This window comes from Phacochoerus africanus, chromosome 1 (genome assembly GCF_016906955.1).
Source record: "Phacochoerus africanus isolate WHEZ1 chromosome 1, ROS_Pafr_v1, whole genome shotgun sequence".
Lineage (NCBI taxonomy): Eukaryota > Metazoa > Chordata > Mammalia > Artiodactyla > Suidae > Phacochoerus > Phacochoerus africanus.
The window spans coordinates 199,212,132-199,233,165 of NC_062544.1; the positions used below are offsets into that span (position 1 = coordinate 199,212,132).

Genomic DNA, 21,034 nt, shown 5'->3' on the forward strand with positions numbered 1-21,034 from the left:
GCCCAGAGACAGAATTCTCTCCTTTTGGGGAAGCCTCAGTCTTTTAAGGCTTCAACTGACTGCATGAGACCCACCCGCATTAAAGATGTGGTATAACATACATTTTCAAAAGATAACATATGGTGTTTTAAGCCTCTAAATCTTAAATTTAGAGGCAATTTGTTTTTCATGAAGCAAGATAAAAAATCACATAAATTTTAAATACCTTACCATACACAAGTAAGAACCTTGGCATTCGATATTTGATTATTAGGATTTTTGTTAGTTTGTTTTTGGTTGGACCCTAGGCATGTGGAAGTTAGTTCCCTGGGCGGGGACCCAAGGTGCTGAAGTGACAATGCTGGATCCTTAACCTGCTGCGTCACAAGAGAACTCTTGATTATTGTTTTTTGAGGGACACGGCATTTTATTTTAAAAAATTCACTTTTTAAAAAAATTATAAAAGTTAATACATGCACATGAAAGAAAAAAGTAACAAAAAAATGCATGAAAAACCAATTCTCCCCCCTCGCATAAATAAACTGTGCTGCAGCTTATTTCTCTTAATAATACATGTGGAAGAGTTTTCCATATTTGCACATATGAATGTACTTCTTTTTTTGGCTGCCTCTTGGCATATGGAGTTACATGGCCAGCGATAATACCCAAGCGGCTAGTGAGACCTATGCTGTTGTTGCAACAGCAACCCCAGATACTTAACCCATTCTACTGGGGTCTAATTGAACCTGCTTCCGAACCTGCATCTTGGCACTCCGGAGATGCTGCTCACTCTGTCACAGCACAGTGGAAAATCCTGACTGTACTTACTTTCAAGGTTCCCAAACTTTCTTGCTTTATAGTATTCTTAGTACCTTACCCAAATAAATACCCAATGATTCTGTTTATTAAGTGGTTAGATGTTAAAATTTATGAAGCATTTATGTTATAACAGTTTATTTATTTATATTTTTAGGGCTGTACCGTGGCAAATGGAAGCTTCCAGGCTAGGGGTCAAATTGGAGCTACAGTTGCCTGAGAAAGCCACAGCCACAGCAACTTGAGATCCAAGCCCAGTCTGCGACCTTCACCACAGCTCATGGCAATGCTGGATCCCTGACCCACTGAGAGAGGCCATGGATACAACCCACATCCTTGTGGATACTAGTTGGATTCATTTCTGCTGTGCCACAAAGGGAACTCCATGTCATAACAATTTAATAAACATGTGAAAATAAATGTCTAAACTAATAGAAAAAATATTTTAATTTCATTCTTAATCCAATTTCTTGCTAATGGGATGTGCTACCCATGGTCACTACACACCTTTCTTGGAATCACAGTGGACATTGCCTCATTTCCTATTCCAAATTGATTCTTGTTTTATTGTTACATTAATTGCTGAAAACCCATGCTTGCAGAGATGTGAAATCACCAATTGATGTAGCATGATATAATATTGAAACTGAACTACCTTGAGATAGCAGCGTGCACAATGTCCAACAGGTGTCAAGCATCACTGTGTTTACCTAAAAAATGTAAAATATCTTGAGGCACTCCTGTGAATTTACTGCCATGTCCTAGTGCCTGTTGCACTATCTGGGAACTCTGGCCCTCTCCCATTCCTTTTAATGAATGCATATTAATCCATTTTATGGGTAAACTTGTCTTAATTACTACTCTATTAAGGATTAACTTAGGCTCTTGCTGGCTTTTATTTCCTTTTCTCTTTCATTTGTTTTTTCCTTTATTGTGATTGTGAGTTCCTTCCATCCATGAAAATTCCTTATAAACAATCCTGTAAATTTATTGAGTGTATCTGTAGGATAAATTTGCGTAAATTGAATTGCTACCTTAAGTGGTATGATTAATTTAAATGTTGATACCTTTAAAAAAAAAAATGTCTCCATAGAGGTTTAACCAATTTACATATTCGTGTATCAACATGGCCATTTTCCAAATTTTTTCTAACACTTGTTTCATGAAACTTTTAAACCTTTATCATTCAAGGAGGTAAAAATTGTTATCTAAATGATGTTTTAATATGTATGTTTTTGTTGATAGTTTTAGCTGTGAGCATTTTTACTGTTTTAATTTATTAATTTTATGTCAACTGTTCATCTTCTTTGTCCATTTTTCTGTGGGATTATTTGTGCTTTCTTATGATTTGATTTGTAAAAGATCTTTATTTAGTAAGGAATTTAGTAATTTTTACTCATGGCTAACTTTTGATTTTGTTTATGGTAATTTTTTTTTCTTTGATTAGTTTTAGGTGTTTTTGGATTCAAATTTACAAGTCTTTCCCCATTGGTTTCTGGGCATTTTATTATGGCAGAAACAATTAAATAATAGTTTAAAATTTACCCATATTTACCTGTACTATTTTAACGATTATTTTTGCTGTTAAATCTTTGTTCCAACTAGAATTTATTTTGATATAAGTACTAAAGTAGGGATATGCATTTGTCAGATTTGTTGCTGTTTTTTTTGTTTTTTTTTTATTTTGGTTGCCCCAAGGCATATGGAGTTCCTGGGCCAGGGATCAGATCCTAGTGGCAATGGAGACCTAAGCCTCAACTGCAGCATGCCATCCAATCCACTGTGCTTGGATAGGCATCCAACATGGGTCCCAGCGCTCCCAAGACAGAGCAGGAACTCCCATTTATCAGATTAATTAATGCTAACTGCTATTCTAAACAACCTAAAATCTTTGTGGCAAAACATTAATAAAAATTTTTCTCTCCCATACAGAGTCCAAACTAGAAAATGACAGACTTCGTTTGGATTTCAAATGGGCAATCCATATTCAGAGCCCATGCTCTTAACTATTATTAATTATTCTTCAAGTGGGGATGTAATTTAGTCCTTTGTGCTTCAACTTTACATTAGGTAATGGCCTAGGGTGGAATGAGGCTCTCTGTTTGTGATTTGCAGAGTAATACCAGTATGGTTTCCTTCTTCGGTCATCCTGGGTTGCCTATATCTTAAGAAATAAATTAAGGTACACTACAACATAAGATAACTGAACTCAACAGTTTGGTTTAATGCAGTTTTCTTTTATATTAATTCTTATACTCAATGTCTGATAATGTATTGTGATAAATCAAAGATCCTATGGAACAAAAGCTGAAATATTTTATGACTCCTGAGTCTTTCATTAGCTATTTAAAATATGGCACAATCTGTTTTAAAAACTGTTGGTTGAAATATTAAATGTTATTTTAGACTTTCTAAATCTATCTCTTGAGGAAGAAAAACTATAGTTTCAATTTAGTCAAATTAAAATTATTTTCTTTTGCTTTTTTCTTGTCTTTTCAGGGTCACACCTGGGGCATATGGAGGTTCCCAGGCTAGGGGCTGAATTTGGAGCTACAACTGCAGGCCTACACCACAGCCACAGCAACACAGGATCTGAGCTGGTCTGCAACCTACACCTGAGCTCACCACAATGCCTGGATCCTTAACCCACTGAGGCCATGGATCAAACCCCAGTCCTTATGTACTAGTTGTATTCGTTTCCGCTGCGCCAGGAGGGAAACTTCCTAAAATTATTTAAAATGATTATAGCATACTTCCATATCAGATTTTATTAAGACAACTCAAACTAAATTTGGTGTCACAAAATTGATCAAAATCTTAGGTTCTTAGTGTTCCAGTAGCTTTCCCCAGAAAAGGCTAGGACTAGGCAAGTGGACATTTCCTTTAAAGCAAAGCATTCTTTTCTAGAGTTTTTCTGTCAAAATGGTAATACAGTACATGGAAAAGAATAATTCTGGTATTATTTCCAAAGGTCTTGCTTTGGGAAAACGTTTCAGGATTAATAAGATAGGTACTCAAAGTATCTCCATAATATCACTTACTGTGTTGGTGTAGGTTCTGACAAAACAGTTAATTCGGCTTTGATCCTGTTTGTGGAAGTTCGCACGCGTTGCAGTAGGGGAAAATGTGGTGTCCGGCTTTATCGAATTTTTCTGATTACTTCTAATAATGAGCATTACCTCCTAAACTCTACTGCGGATTGTGAGCCCATCTAAGCTGAACTTTACTTAGTTTGACTTTTTAAACAGCTAAAGTGCTAACAGGTGGGGAGAGGGCTGGCTCGAACAATGAATGTAAGGAGGTGTGGAACTGTGGAATTTGAGTCAGGAGGCCACCGATTTCTTTTTTAAGAGCGAGACGAATTTAGAGGACATAGTATGTTCATTTTTAGGCTCCCTCGTCCCCTTAAAGTTTGTGGTAGTGGGCGTCTGGAAGCCCCTAGAGTTGCTCTCCAGGGCTACTAGCACTCAAGGAAGTTGCAGGGCAGGGTGTCCGAAGCCAACGGAATGCAAAAGCGTGGGGCTGGCGGCGCTCCAGAAGTTCACTTCTTGCAGCTGGAAGTACCGACGGCTGGGGCGGGCAAACTGCGGACACGGGGCGGGGACGTAGGGGCGGGTCAGCAAAGGCCAAGCGATTGTGTCGGGAGAAGGACGGGGCTCGGCGGCGGGCGGGCGGAGCCCCGGGCAAGTGATGTAAGAAACTGAGGGATCCCACTGGGAGAGTCTGGGCGGCGCGGTGAGACCCCAGGGGTGTGGGGCGGGGGATCCCAGTCCCCGCCCTGTCTTCCCCGCCCCTCCCCCTGCCTCCTTCACGCCCCGCCCTCCTCCTCCCCTCTGGTTGGAAAGTTTCTAGAATCTCTTCCCAGCGGCCTTTGCGGTTCCAACATGGCGGAGCTGACGGTGGAGGTTCGCGGCTCCAACGGGGCTTTCTACAAGGTACCAACCCTTCTGCCGCTTTGTCTGGTCTTCTGCGGCCTAGGGCAGGTTTGGGAGAGGGTAGGTGGTTCGGGAGAGTGAGGTGTGGGGTCGAAAAGTGCGGCTAGGCCAAAGCCCGAGGCCTCTGGGTTCGTCGCTTCTCCCCCCTCCACCCGCGGTTTAACGGTCTCGGGGGCCCGGGCTCCGTTATGTTTTGAAACAACACTTCGGACATCTCTTGCGTATTCCCACTTCTGAACCTTCTTCTTGGATGCTAGTGTGGCCGTTGGCTGGCCGGTGAGGAGGAGCTGAGTGGCTGCAGGGCGGCAGGGAGTTCCCTGGGAGCAGGCCCGAGCGCCGGGAGGTGGGGGGGGGTCGTGAAAAGAGGTGGTGGGATTGTGTGGTCACAGCGGCTCCCCCGCCCCTCGGACTGGGCCGAGCGGGAGCGCCTCTGCCCGCTGCTCCGACCCTTCCCCACCCCCATGGGGGGCGCCTCGCGGAATCTCAGGAATTCACCTTTGTACTAGGGTTTTGGGCTAATAAACTTGAGTGTCTGAAGGGGGAGCGGGTACCGGGTTGAGAGTTAGGATCGAAGATAAAGCTAGAAAACCTTGAAATGTGGCGGGTAGGAATATTTTTTGCGGCCTGGGAAATTGGGCGGCGCCTTAGCTCCTTATAACGAAAGAAAAGGAGAGGGTTCTAGGCTTTAAGGTTTAAAACGTGAACTGTATCAAGGAGACAGGTGGGGAGGTGACTATCAGTTACTCAGTATATTTAGGAGGAGATACAGATTTTTGCGCCCCCCGCCCCACGAGGTTTTTGTTTGTTTTCATTGGAAGGAAGGCGATGCATTACTATGGGATCCGAGCTGGAAAACGGAAAAGAATTCGAGAGTAGAGGAATTTAGTAGGGGCTTATAGTGAAGGGGTCACATAACTGAAAATGAAATCTTTGCAGATTAGTTTTGCTGTTATAACGGTCCTTTCTCCCTATTCTCCCTTTCTTCTGAAGTGTGTTACGGTGTTACAAGATCAATACAAAATCTCCCCAGCTGTTGTCTGTCAGTCAACCTCACTAAGCCAGCATCTCAAATGTTTGAGAGTCCTGGCTATTTTTATGAAGGGCCTTCTCCTAATACAGGAGTATTGTGAGTACGCAGAATGAATTCGTTTTAGCGTACCTTTGATCTCCCACGGAGTTTGATTTTATTAGGTGGTCGTAATTTGCTATTTTCAGCATTGTTTTTACTCTCCTAGTTTACTGATTAGCTGTGTGGAATTGGTTTAGCTGTCACGTGGTAACAGCATAGTGGGGAGTCAGAGTTGACGTCTAAAAGGATCTCCCTAGGCTTTTTGCGAGTTTAAATCTCCTTACGTGGTTAACATAAAGTAAAAACGGTGACTGCTTGGTGGGAAAGAGTACTTTAATGCGTGACTAGTTATACCTTATCAGTATCTGTTTAAAACTTGGTATCAGACAAAAGGCCTACCTAAAAATTGGACACTTTAACTGCTGTTTTTAAACCTAATGGTTGCCTTCTCTGAGCAAGTCAGACACAGTTGTGTTGTGACACAGTGCACATAGAATGGGATTACCATACTTTTTTTGTCAGGTAGATAAGGTTCATTAGTTTTGCATCATTGTCTATTCAGTTTTTGTGTACAGTTCTTGTATAATGGAGGTATGATTTTTTTCCTGGCATATTGAAACATAGAAAAGGGATATTTGCCGTAACAAATTATGTTCAGCATGTGTAGATAGATGCAACACCATTTCTTTATAGCAAAGATGGTTATATTTATGTTGATCACTTGTTATGCATATGCTTTTTTTTATTTTAAAAGCTTCAATAAGATCATCAGTTTGAAAGTTTTAGTGAAGATTACCATCTTACTTTGGTTTCTCATAGTTTTTTTTTTTTCTTTTTCTATTTTTTCTGTTTTTGTCAGTTCACAAATCAAATATCCCCATTTTGGAACTCTAAAGTATTTGTTGTTGATACCTGTCCATACTGTGCAATTCTGTTTGATTCTTAGGTTTTGATTCCACTACCCGTTTTTGCCTAACAAAGTAGGATGTTTCGTTGGCAGAGGTTAGGAAAGACCACAGTTGTATCTATTGAGAGAGCACTTGGATGTTTGGAATTTTGTTTTGCCATAATCCATCTATACATGCACTATGTGAAAACTGTGGTCTTCAGAGCTCTGGGAGAGTGAAGATGGTGAAGTGGAAGGAGCTGTGCATTTAAATTTAAACAAATAGGAATTCTAGGTTTCTACTTCAGTTTAATCTTATTTAGCAATGTACTGCTGAACAGTCTCCTCGGGCCTATTTTCTTTTTGTGAAATGAGGGGTTTGAAGTAATTCAGTAGTCTGCAATATTTTTTATCCCTTGAAACTGTCCCCTTGGAAAAAAATTGGCCCATTGTAAAAGCACTTTATTTTTAGCTACATGAATTATTGAGATTAATTGGCATATAGTAAAATAAGTTATTTAATATGTAATTATATAAGCTTTTGATACATGTTAACAGTTTTGTAACACCAGTACTAAGAGGAAGAGGCATTCCACCCAAATTTCTCTCATACTCCTTTGTAGTCAGCCTCTGTCCTCACTCCCAGAACTTTGGTGGTTTCTGTCCTCATAGTTTTGCCTTTTCCATAATGTCCTAAACATAGCATTATACAGAATACTGTGTAGAGTTTTGAATTTGGCTTTTTTCACTTAGCATAGAAGTGATTTTAAGTAATTTTTTTCTAATTTAAAAAATAATACATGGTCAGTGAGGGAATTCTGGAAACTAACGGAAAAAAACAGAAGTTGCCTTAAGGTAACAGCTGTTAACATTTTGGTGTACTTTTAGTGGTGGTTTTCAGTGTACAGGTGATTCTGATTTTCCTCATTTTTCTCTCCTTTGCCTCCCCTCTAACCTCCCCCCACAGACTTGGCTATGAATGTGAATGGCCATTGAAGAATTTCAAAGTCATGGGTTTAGCAGCCAGTATCGGCTTGAAGCAGTGCTCTGTAGACATTGATTAAAGATTTTTAGTGGAACTAAACCTTCATTTCACAAAATAATTGGAACCAGTGAAAAACACCCAAAATTAAGATAGTCTTTTCCCCCTCAAAATATTTACACAAATGATACACTAAATACTTTGTTCTGCATCCTGCTCTTTTTACCTAACAACAGTGGATCTGTGGTTGTTAGGTAAATAAAAACATGACATACTCCTGCTTAAAGCCCTATAATTCAGTGGGGATTGGGAAAAATGGGAAATGTTTATTAAGCACTTGATGGGGATGTAATTTTATATAAAATTTTGCTTATACAGCCTTATTTATCTGGAGCAGAGCATCAGTGGGTTTATACTACTTAGTCATTTAAGGTACCTTTTTTTTTTCTTTTTAAAAAAGTTTTCAAATAGAATTTACATTCTGTGATAGTGTATTTATAGAATGTGTAACTATTACTACAGTCTTATTTTAGAACTTTTTTGTTACCCCCAAAGAAGCCTTGTGCCTATTTGGAGTCATTAAAATGCCTTTTAACTGATGTATATAATATTAAGCTTTGTAATAGCATTGCAGCTTGCATTGCTGTAGGCAGAATATAATTTTAAATAAAAGTTTAAAGTAAGTTACTCAATTTCTGGCTCTTGTAAAGTTTCCTTGGTGTTCCAGGGAACTGTGTGATCTCTAGGATGACTGAATTTTCAAGGGTTGCTTAGTAGAAGGTACTTTTAGAGCTCTGCAACTTCTGTTTTTGACTATGTAATTTATCAACTACAAAACATATTTTAGAGTACTGTATTTCCAAAATTTCCTTTTTGCTTTAGATTAATTTGATGTTACAAGGGAATGTGGAGGTAATTATGCAATAGGTTTATTATTGATAATGATGATGACCTATAGAGTTATAGTAAAGGAGTTGTGATTTGAGAATGTATTGATTTTTCAAAGGTAGTGTAGACGGTTGTTGATTTCTTTATAGAGGTTTTTAATTGTGTAAAAGATGGTGGCTGTCTTAATTATATTAGGGACACTCTATTAGTTAAAAACATATAGTTCCATATATTTTGAAGCTATTTTTAGTTGTACATGTTTTAAAATGCAGTTTTTATAAATACGTAAAAAAAACCCCTAAGATTTGATTGAGTGAAAAGGCCACTTAATTTTAAAAAGCTGAATTTAAATACTGTTGCTGTAAAGTTTTGTTTTTGTATTATAAGAGCAATGTGTAATTAATGAAAAATTTGAAAACACAAAAGCAAAAAAAGAAAAGCATAATATTAGCTGCCTAGAGAAAATATTGTCAGGACCTTATCTTTACTTAAAGAAAACATACTTCTTTCCATATTTTTATTTTTATGAACCTTTCTATTTTTTATATCATCAGGTATTTGTGTGCCTTCTATAAGATAATAGTTTACTATGAATATTATTAACTATATATTCTTTGAGGCTTATACCTGTATTTCCTCATTTTGTTAGGACTACATGAGGTGTGTGTGTTTATCCTTATTTTACATATTAGGAATCTGACAATAATGATTAAGTAACTTGTCCCAGTTATACTGTAGCTGAAATAAAATTTAATTCTAGGGTTTCTCACTTCAATTACCTATTATAGCATAGCATTAGAAGTTGTTCTAAGGAAATCTTAGGATTCGTAATCTCATGTTTGAGCTAGGAAGATGGGGCAGATACAGGACTGGATAATAATTCAGGAACTGAATTGTTTATCAGAGTGTTAAGGATGTAGCATACTTGCTTTTGTGTCGTGGAAAGAACAATATGTGTTCTATGATTGACCCCTAATTCTTGTAGTAGCTAGTTGTGAGACCTTGGGTTTTTCATTGCAGTATGAGGCACTTGGATCTCTTTTGACAGTTTATCAAGTGGTGAAATCTGCTTGGTTGTTAGTTCACTAAGGTGCTATCTAACTCTAACAACAATAACATTATTTGAGCACTCTATCAGAGTGTGCAGGTTCTTTACATGAATTTATCTTATTTAGTCCTCTCAATCACAGTGAAAAAGAGAGTGTCATCACCAGTTGAGGAAACTGAGGCCAAGAAAATCTAGGTCCATAAAATTAATGCGCTTATTCAAGATTCAGACTGATCTTTCAGACTCTGAAGAGCCTGATTGCTAACCATTATGTAATACTTTTTCATGTACAAATATATGGCTACCAAATTATTTTAAATTCTCATGAATACAGTGGGGGTTAAGAAGACTGAATTGGGAGGACTCTTGGTGAAATAATTTAAGCTATGTCTTTACTTTGCGAAAACCTGCCCTTTGCAGTATGGTAGTCACTACCATGAGGTTGAAGTGTGCTAGTATGAATTGATGTCCTTTAATTGTAAAAGTCATACTAGGTTTCAAAGACTTAGTATGAAAAAAAGGAATGTAAGACTCCATAGTTTTAAAATGTTGATTACATGTTGAAATAATATTTTGGATATGTAGTGTTAAAATTATTAAAATTAGCTTCATCTGTTTGTTTTTTACTTAATATACCTAAAAATTTTTAAACTAGATAAATGGCTCAAATTATGATTTGTGCTGAATAGTTATGATTTATACTGTCTTCAAACTGTGTATTGTTGGCTATGTACGGTATTTTGGGAAATGTTTGAAATGCTTTTATATGTGCATACATATGTAACTTCCTGTTCAGATTTCCTTAAGATGTAACACCTCTTGGTAATCTTAGCATGGTAGTTATCAAAAGGCTTGAGGAAATTCTTTGGCAGATATTTAGCTAGTAGTAGTAAATTCTGTTGCGATGCTTATGTTAAATTTTCTAGGACTGGAGTTCCTGTTGTGGCTCAGTGGTAATGAACCTGACTAGTATCCATGAGGACGCGGGTTCGATCCCTGGCCTTCTCAGTGGGTTAAGGATCTGGTGTTGCCGGGACCTGTGTTGTGGGTTGCATATGTGGCTTGATTCTTGGATTGCTGTGGCTATGGTGTAGGCTGGCAGCTACATCTCTCATTTGACTCCTAGCCTGGGAACTTCCATATGCCCCATGTGTGGCCCTAAAAACCAAAAAAATAAAGGTTGGGGGGAATAGCTTGATGGTTAAGGATCTGGCATTATCAACTGCTGTGGCTCCAGGTCACAGCTGTGGTGCAGGTTCAGTCCCTGGCCCAGGAGCTTCTGCATGCTATAGGCATGTCCCCCCCCCCCCCCAAAAAAAAAAGAATAACTTGAGCAAAACAAAATTAAGCAATGGAAAGCATTGCTTTTGTTAATCCGAACATTTATATTTACACATAATAATCTCTTTGGTTTATTTTTCATTATGTTAAAGAGGCTGCAAGCCATGGCAAATTTAAATATCGATTGTTATAACTTGTCTCCCATACTGTAGCCTCAGCATTTCTTGCTTAACTTTTTTGGGAGCATGAATAGAGGTCTCCCTCAGTAATAACTCTGAAATTCATAATTATTGTTGGCAAAGGAACACGACCATTTCCCTGTCAGAATTTCTTCAGAATCAGGAATCTCATCTTACAGGCTCCTGACTGGGTGCCTTTTTTATTCTGGCTAATTAATCATAATAAAATTTATTTCATAGCTGTTTGCTTTTAATAATTTTTCCAGTCTTAAATTTTTCCATTGACTCGATTTGTTGTAGTTAGTAGATTGTGTAGTTTAGTACATATTTGTTAAATGAGTAAATGAATCAGTCAGTCTTGGTTCTGGACACTCTGATTTGTTAATAAATTTGTATAAACACATATATATAAAACTAAGTTAATTATTTCTTATTTTGATTCAAACTCTTAAGAGGTTATGCCTTGATCCTAGTCAAGTTCAGAATTTGTCCCAGAACTGTGCATACAAAAAAATTATAGGAAATTCAGTTCTTTGCAACAGGAAAGTCATTATAGTTTTGTGTGACCATTTGAAACCTCTAAGTCGTTCCATTTCAAAAACTGTTGAATATTATATAAATTTGTGAAATTTGTAGGCAAAGAACATTAATGCAAACATTAGTAGATATTTATATATTCTTATGTAATTCTCACATTCTAATGTTTAATTTTTAATTCTTAATTCAGAACAGTTAAATGTTCATTACTAACGGATGCCGAAGCCTTGCCTTGACTTTTTTCCCTAACAGAACTGATTCTTTAAGGTTGGAATGATATCTTTAATGCATAATGTAATTAGTAAATTTGTGGACTTACTTGTAGAACATGTGTCAATTGATTTGAAATAATTTCCATTTGTAGATGTAAGTCCTTTTTATTTAAAATTACTATTTTTTTTTTTTTTGGCCATGTCCACAGCATGTGGAAGTTCCTAGGCCAGGGATTGAACCTGTACCGCAGCAGGGACCCAAGCCACTGCAGTGACAATCCTGGACCCTTAACCCGCTGCACCACAAAGAAACTCCTAGGTCCCTTTTTAAGTGTGTATTTTTTGAAGTTAAATTTTTTGATTGCAGGAGCAGTCTTAAATGTGCTTGTTATGGAATCAAGTTAGAACTAAGATCTTTTAGGTGTTGTAAACATCGAACAAACGCATCTGTTACTTAGAATGTGGGATTTGAGATCATTAGAGATGGAAAAATTAAAATGATGTGGGGCGTGGTAATGAATATATGTATGTGCTATTTGGAAAAAGTGCTGTTGGACAAAGCATTGAAGATATGTCTCAACTCTTCAAAAATATTTATGTATGTGTGTTTAATTTTATACGTGTGTAATCATATTACTTTATTATAATTTTTTCCTTACTTCCCTTCACTTGATCTTTTCTCATCCACACTCCATTTAAGTAGCCTGTTTTATAGCCAAATATACATGGTACCAGATTTTACTTCATACTCATATAATGTACATAGATATACATTCAGATGCAAATATGTTTTTCAGTACTGCTCTGAAAAAATTAAGATAATGTACATCTTGGCTCTTTTCTCTTGGAATGTAATTTGTTTTTTAATAGTTACGTTTTTGAAGGTAAATTTGAAGTAAGAACTACCATGAAATCCATCCATACCCTGGTTAGTAGACATGTTTTTAGTTTTTTTCCATTCCAAATATGTTCCCATTGGTCAGGTTTCAAAGAGTGAGATAGCTAGGTGGTAGGGAATTTTTATCTTTTAACAAATTACATTCCAAAAAGTTTAACACATTGTATTTTTTGCATTTGAATGGTATCTCTTTTCTCTACATTCTTGTCAGAAATGGGTTTTAAAGTCTTTGATTTTTTGCTTTCTATTGTATGTAAAGGGTTATCTCATTGTGACTTTGATGTAAATCTCCACTTGTTATGGCTTCAGGGTTTCCAGTCCTGGTTAAGGCAGCCTTTATCCAGACTATACATATAATCTCTTAGATTTTCTTGTAGTGTTTTATTTATTCATTTATTTCATGTTTTCTACATCAAAACTTATTTTGAATATTAATAGGCAGTTGTACTAGCAGCACGTGTTAAATAATCCTAGAGTCCTTGTTGTGGCTCAGTGGGTTAAGAAGCTGACCTAGTGTATGTGTGGATGATAGTTCATTCCTGGCCTTGCTCCGTGGGTTAAGGATCTGCTGTTGCCACAAGCAAGCTGAGACATAGGTTGCAGATGCAGCTCAGATCTGGCCTTGCTGTGGCTTAGGCCAGCAGCTGCAGCTTCTGTTCAACCCCTAGCCCAAGGAACTTCCATATGCTGTGGGTGCGGCACATTAAAAAAAAAAATGCTTTTACCTGAGGCATATGGAAGTTCCCAGGTTAGGGATTGAATTGGAGCCACGGCTGTGACTTACACCACAGCTCAGGGCAATGCCCGATCCTTAACCCACTGAGCAAGGCCAGGGATTGAACCTTTATCCTCATGGATACTAGTCAGGTTCCTTACTGCTGAGCCACAACGGGAACTCCCTCTAAAACCTCTGTTTTAGGGTGGTTTTTTTTTTGTTTATTTTTTTGTTTTTTTGAGGGGGCCACATGAAATAAGGTACTTGTTCTCTTTAGCCAGATCTTCCTCATTTCTGGGATTGGGATGGGAGAAGGATATCCATCATCTAGGCAAGCCGTGTCCCATTCAGGGTTGATAAAACCACCTGAGAATTGCTGCAAAGTCTCTAAGGTGCTCTGGGAAGACCATAGAGAGTTACAGAAGGTTGACATTGTGACTTGTTTTTGGGGAAATAAAGCCGGTTAAAAGAGTCTTATTTCCCTTACCTTACTGCTTTGGGCAGTGTTTGTTTTCTTGTGAATTCTTTTAAGTTATGGATCATAAAAGCTCCAGGAAGAGTAACCATAGTATTTTGGGGGGGAAAGGAATGAGTACCTTTAAGTACCTTTGGCACACCTTTGAGTGCCTAGGAGTACCTTAGTTTAAGAAGCTTCAACTTCATTTTGCAAATTGAGACTCATAATATGTAAAATTACAGAGGTAAAGATGACCACCTAGGTCCCAAAAGTCAGTTTTCTCAATCGCATAGAGTTTCTCATCTGAATTAGAAAATTCAGAAACACCACATTCTCAATTCTTCCAAGGATTGTGCATAGCTAGTACATTTTTAGATACACGGAGAAGTTAGGTCGTTACACACAATGAATGCCTTAGTGACTGGACTGTACTCTCTTCGAACCCTGATTAAGAAATAACTTGCTGTATTCACTCATGTTTTTCTTTTTTTAATCCTGTAAAATGCTTCATATATGTGTGGAGTGCAAAAGTAGGACAGCAGATGATTCTGACTGTTGACATGTTGATTTGGGGTATAAAAATAAGCCACAGATAGAAGTGTATATATAGTTGGAAGTTGGGTTTGAGTTCAGGAAACAGGTCATTTTTCCATATGTAGATTTGGGAAATTGGTGGAAGATATATGCAATTTCATTTTATCTAAAATAGCATTAGTTTGTAAGAGGCACTAGGAAAGAGGAAATATTGCTAGTGGATCTATGAGTGGTAGTTTACCTTTCAGGATTCTTGTTACTTATTGAAAGATTATTTTTATTTTTTGTCTTTTTGCCTTTTGAGGGCCGCTCTCTTGGCATATGGAGGTTCCCAGGTTAGGGGTCTAATTGGAGCTGTAGCCACTGGCCTACACCAGAGCCACAGCAACGCGGGATCTGAGCTGCGTCTGTGACCTACACCACAGCTCACGGCAACGCCAGATCCTTAACCCACTGAGCAAGGCCAGGGATCAAACCCGCAACCTCATGGTTCCTAGTCGGATTCGTTAACCACTGAGCCACGACGGGAACCCCGAAAGATTATTTTTAAACACTTGGGTAAATAAAATGGAAAACATAAGCAGAATTAAGTGATTAAAACATTTTCATGTTCAGATGATTGTGTCTCTTTTCACGATATCTTCCTCAGTGCCAGGAGAGCATTGATGTTGCAAGCATACTTTAAAAGAGCTCTCCTCTATTATCTCTAGGATTTTCTTCCAAGAATTTTCACCTACTCTGCAAGTTTTGATGCTGGTGCTTTCTTGATTTTATCAGAAGGTGTCCACAGAACAACCTTCTGGTAAGAAACTAAATCCTTCCTAAAATGGTACTTAATTGGTTTGCTGAGTGAACTATCAAGGGGTTGCAGTAATGTCACAGAGAATTGCAGGCAAACCAAGTTTGAGCATGCTTTACAGTGACACTACTTGACAGCTGTTTGGCTATTGGTTGTTCTAAGAAGCCATCAATTGTAAGGAGCACCCTCATTCAGGGATGTAAAGTTGTTAGAATTGACAGATTGAAACAGTAGACTGGGGCCAAAGAATGAATCACTAGAGAAACTGATAACTGACCAAAGAATAACAAGTGATCATCTATTTTGTTCTTGGAAAAACAAAAACCTGAGGTGAATTTTGCATGAATTCTGCTGTTTCCTTTTTCGTGGGTTTTATTTTTGTAATTACATTTATCCACAGCAGTAAACTTTAACTGATTGGGTTGGGGAAAATGGAGAGTTAACCCAGTTTAAAGGCCCTACAGGATCTCACAACTGATCCCAGTGCCTCTTAATATATGATGAATTTAATTATTTAGTTTTAGAAATACAGAATTTTATCACAGAGTTGCTGCAGTAATTAAGTCATCAACTCTAATGTCTTAACTCATTAGAAAGAAAACTAAAATGTAGATGTTTGTTGTGCCAAATAAATATAAAAATAAAGTCTTTAACTTTCACTCCAGTGATCTTAGGAAAGACTTGTGGGAACTTCTTGCTTGCTTTTAAAAGAATAAGTGTGACCTAGAGGTTTGATGGCTGATGAATCCTGGCTTTTATCTCTTAAGATTAGAGTCATTAAAAACATAGCCTCCAATTAGGAAGATTATTCTGATTCTTGACGGCCTTTTTTGCTCAGTCTTTCGGCAACGGCAACGAGTAAACTCTTCTAACAAGAATTTTGAAGTTTAAAAAAGAGTTAAGAGCTATAGGGAGCTCCCTGGTGATACAGTGGGTTAAGGATCTGGTGTTACCACTGTTAGGGCTCCGGTCTGATTTCTGGCCCCAGAACTTGTGCATGACATGGGCCTGGGCAGTATAAGAAAAAAGTTAAAGCTTTAGGGTGTAAATCTTGGATCCAGCTTCTTGTACTAGTTTCTTAAGTATTAAGGTTTTTGAAGTTTCTTTTTCCTTCTTTATAAGGAATGTACATTTAGCGTTGTAATGAATTGCAGTAATAAAAGGTCATTAGGGGTTTTTTGAAAAATCTAAAGTAGCAGGTGATTTTGAAATGAACTTTGTAGACCAAGTAATTTTTTTAGACTAAGATGCTGTGTTGTTAATGAGTTCAAAAGTTGGAGTGTTCTCAAAACAGAATGAGTTAGATTTTGATGTTTTGTTCTGGGACTTTGCTTTAAATAGGTGTGTTAGGAAAGGCGCCTTATTTCTTCAAAATAGTATTGTTACTAGACTTAACCTTTCAAGAGTTTAAAACTATGAACTGAATTACTAAAGGCATTTTGTTTTCTAACCATGATTTAATGCAGAGAGTTGCAGACAGAAGAGGAGGTTTTAAATTTAGCATTTATAACCTCCTAGGGAGTAAAACTTTGGGGCTATATGGATATATATATTTTCAGTTTCCCTTTCTCAAAAAGGATGGATCTGGAAGGTCTGTAGAAGAAAGTGTGTTTATCTTCGGAGCGGCTTTACTACAGCCAGGGTCCATAATTCACCTTTTCTGATTTTTGACTATATAATCTCAATCTTTCAATTCCTGAATTTAATTCATACCATGTTTCTTTCTCCTTAAGCAATAGGATTTTTTTCCCTTCATGACTACCCTCATCAGGTTTCTGTTTTTCAGCTGTATTGTTCTGTAACTTCAGAAGTGTATGTTTAAGTTAGGCAGATATCTTGAAGTACACCTGTTCTTTCCACAGGCCATTTAAGCTCCCAACTCAAAATTGCCAAACACCTTATAAAAATGTTTTTAAAAATGAGGTTGAGGAGTTCCCATCATGGTATAGTGGTTAACGAATCTGACTAGGAACCATGCGGTTGCAGGTTTGATCCCTGGCCTTGCTCAGTGGGTTAAGGATCTGGCGTTGCCGTGAGCTGTGGTGTAGGTCGCAGACGTGGCTTGGATCTCGAGTTGCTGTGGCTCTGGCATAGGCCGGCGGCTGCAGCTCCAATTAGACCCATAGCCTGGGAACCTCCATATGCCGAGAGAGCGGCCCTAGAAAAGGCAAAAAGACCAAAAATAAATAAATAAAAATGAAGTTGATATTTGTATTCCGATACGGAAGAGTCTACAAGAAATATATAGTGTGAGGAGAAAAGCAGAGTTCAGACCAAATTGCAGTAAACATACAACATTTTAAAGAGGATTTATATGTTATTACAGTTTGTTTATTTTACTTTACTTTTTTTTTGCCACAGCGTGCAGTGGCTTGATGTGGGATCTCGATTCCCAGACCAGGGATTGAACCTGGACTGCAACTTGAAAATACTGAATTCTAGCCACTAGGTCACCAGGGAGCTCCTACAATTTATTTTTTTGTGAATTACTCATTACATAATTTAGACCCATTGTTACCCTCTCTTATCAGTTTGTTCAGCTTGTTTTTACTAACTCACCTGAGAATATGAGAATATTATAAATTGAGAAATTAACTCTGTTGTGTGTTGTTCCCTCTTTCTCCCTTCCTTCTTGGTATGTGACAGTGTTTGTCATATTCCAGATTTTAGGTAGTATGAATTTATCAAACTTTGGCTTGTGGCTTTGAGTTTTTTGTTTTTTTGGTTAGAGAAGCCTTCCTTAATTCAAGGCAATAAGTAATTTGCTTATGGTTTCTCCTGGAATCTTTATCGATTTAAGAAAGTTTGGATCTTTCATCAGTTGGGTTTTAATGCTCATGAAGACATCCAATTTCATTTTCCCAAATAATTATCTAAATTTCCCAGTACCATTTAAAAATAATTCATTTCTCCCCCATTTGTAATTCTTAAAAGATTTAACCTATTTTTAGGATCTGTGTTTTTTTTTTAAATGTCTTTTTTGTCCTGATTATTGTAACTTTAAAATTTAGGAGTTCCTGTTGTGTCTTAGAGAGTTAAGAACCTGACCTAGTGTCCATGAGGATGTAGGTTTGAGCCCCTTCTCTAGATCAGTGGTATAAGGATCCAGCATTGCCTGCAAACTGCCATGTAGGTCGTGGATGCAGCTTGGATCCAGTCTTGCATGGTGGCAGCTGCAGCTCTGATTTGACCCTTAGCCCTGAAACTTCCATATGCCTTAGGTGTGGTCCTAAAAAGGAAAAGCATTTTTTTAGTATTCAGTATGGATAATGTTTTCTCATTATTCCCTATCTCCATTTGAAAGTTTCTTTTTTTTGAGTGCCGCCTTTTTTGTTTTTAAGATACACTTTGGTGTAATTTTATTAAGACTAATTCCTTAGTCCCTCAGCAGAATTAGACACTTGGTATTTTAGTGGAATCTTATTTAGGGGCATATGGCAATTTTTACATAGACCTAAAATATGATGTGGTTTACATTTTTCTCAATGTTCTATTTATATTTATTAGTCAGGTTTCAAAGATGTTTGCACTTAGGTCGTGCAGTGTTTTTGTTTGTTTTGGTTAAGGGCATTTCTAGGACTTTACTTTTTTGTGTGTTTTATTTTCCAGCTACTTGTATTTAGCTAGAAAGGCTAATTGATATTGGTTAACTTGCCACCTTACTGACTCTGAGTTGTCTTTTAAATTTTTATTTTAGGCTAGATAGGTTTTGAAAAAAAAAAAAAATTCAGTTAGTGCTTCCAGTGCTCAAGAGAGTCCTGATATTCCCTCCATCCCTTCTTTACTCCTAATTTACATGTTATTTTTGGCAAGCCCAGATTTTTACTGTAAGATGCTGTATTTGATATTTTGTCAGGGATAGCATTCTAAAATATTTTGATTACACTTTGAATATGTTAAAGTGTCGTGTTACTTATTGATGATTATTTTAAATTACGGTTAAGTGTTTCAAATGTAAATATATACCAGGCTGTGTTAATGAACAAATTAAGGGACCATTTTATGGTGGCTTGGAATCTTCTATGTTTGCATATGTATGGGGAGAAGAAAAAGCAATGTCAAGTATTCTGAAAAATAGGGGTTCTAGGCCAGATAAATATGAATAGGAAGAGAGACCAAATCTCCAAAGGTTGGACTACTGAGAAGTTATGGCAACTTAAAGTCATAAAGGCCCCTTCCCCCATGCCACGTGCAAGAAAATGTTGCTGTTATCATTTGATGTCTCCTGATTCTCATATGTTTTGGCAAAGGCCTAACCTTGCCATTTTTCGTCTTTTAAATAGTATATAGGACCAGTCATCATTGTGGTGACTTGAAAAGTGTTGTGTCCTCTATCAGAAGCATCTGTTTTATAGAGATCTGGCCATTAGAAGCCCCTTATTCCTAGAATCTAGGGTTTGGAGATTAAAATATGTTTTCTGATTGTTTGCTACCGTCCAAGCACATTTTATTTGGGTGTCAAGTTTTCAGTTTATTTCAGCAAAGCTGATCCTAATGTTTGTGGTGGAAGTAAAGTGGGGGTGGGGAGAGATATAAGCACTGATTTTTTTGTTGGAGAAAAAAAGGTTCTTACTGTAATGAGCAGAATTTCCCAGTGGTTTGGTGCTCTTATTTGAACTTATCCACTGTGCAAGGTATACAGAAATGATAAAGATTAAGGAAACATTCCAAACTGAAGGTTGTGAAGGACTAGAAAATGTTACTGTAAGTTTAAATATGACTAACCTCTGATGGAAAGATGTTTTACTCTAATATTCGTGAACTCGGTAATTCTCAGTTTATAAATGGCAGGGGTAAAATAGATTTGCTGGTAATGTAACTATAAAAGTGTTGACCAAAATGATTGTTGAAAAGTAGATGTGCAGATGAACTAGTAGAAGTAGAGAAACTGGCCAAGAAGTCATTGTTCTAGTATGATCAGATAATCACAGCATTAATTGGGTGGCAGCTCTTAATTTTTAGCTTTGGGAAGAGAAAGAATGAAAAATGTTTTCATAATTGCAAGCCAGGAGCTACTATAGCACTCTTGAAAGGATCTTGAGTTTTAGGCCTCACATGAAGATATTTGCATTGAAATGTCCCTGTAGCACACAATTAAATTGATAACAGGCATTTGGAGCTGGAGAGATATCAAGGCCAAATTACAGAATCTTGAAATTGAGGAGCAAATGTGGGAGGAGGGCACTGAGAGATTAGATTTACGGGTTATATATATTCTGTGATTGGCAATCCTACATTATTAAAGAAAATAAAATGATTTTATTTTCAGCCTTATCTGTTACCTTCTTAAGACTTTCTATCTTCAGTTCCAATGATTTTCTGAAATGGTATTATTGATATGCTTGCTTTTTGGGTTTTCCACTGTCATTTTGTTTCTTAGTCTTTGGTTTGCTGATTTGCTTAAAATAATGTCTCACACATTTAAATATTAGTAATTGTTGCCTTTTTCCCCCTTTCTCTTCCTTTTTACGGCTTCACCTGTGGCATATGAAGTTCCCAGACTAGGGGTCAAATCAGAACTGCAACTGAGGCCCACGCCGCAGCCATGCCAACACTGGATCCGAGCTGCATCTGTGACCTACACTACAGCTTGTGGCAACGCCAGACTCTTAACCCACTGAGTGAGGCCAGTAATCAAACCACATCCTCACGGACACTATCTCCAGTAGTTGAATCCCGCTGAGCCACAATGGGAACTCCTAATTGTTGCTGTTTAAATTACTGTTACTCCTTTTCTGCTTTGTGAAATTTCCCAAATTTTGTTGCAACTTTTTTTTCCTCTCTTTTTTGTTTTTCTTCTTGTGGGTTTTACCTTGAAA

At 37.5% G+C, this 21,034-nt stretch overlaps 1 protein-coding gene across 7 annotated transcripts in view; it reads left to right on the top strand.

The window, feature by feature from the left end:
• Nucleotides 1-4,510: 4,510 nt before the first annotated feature.
• Nucleotides 4,511-21,034, top strand: part of FXR1 (FMR1 autosomal homolog 1) — a 58,952-nt gene continuing 42,428 nt past the window's right edge. For all 7 annotated transcript variants that reach the window (XM_047787143.1, XM_047787151.1, XM_047787160.1 and 4 more), the window contains exon 1: nucleotides 4,511-4,730. In XM_047787143.1, the coding sequence (XP_047643099.1) occupies nucleotides 4,680-4,730 (51 nt within the window). In that variant the 5' untranslated portion in view covers nucleotides 4,511-4,679. The remainder of the gene's footprint in view (nucleotides 4,731-21,034) is intronic.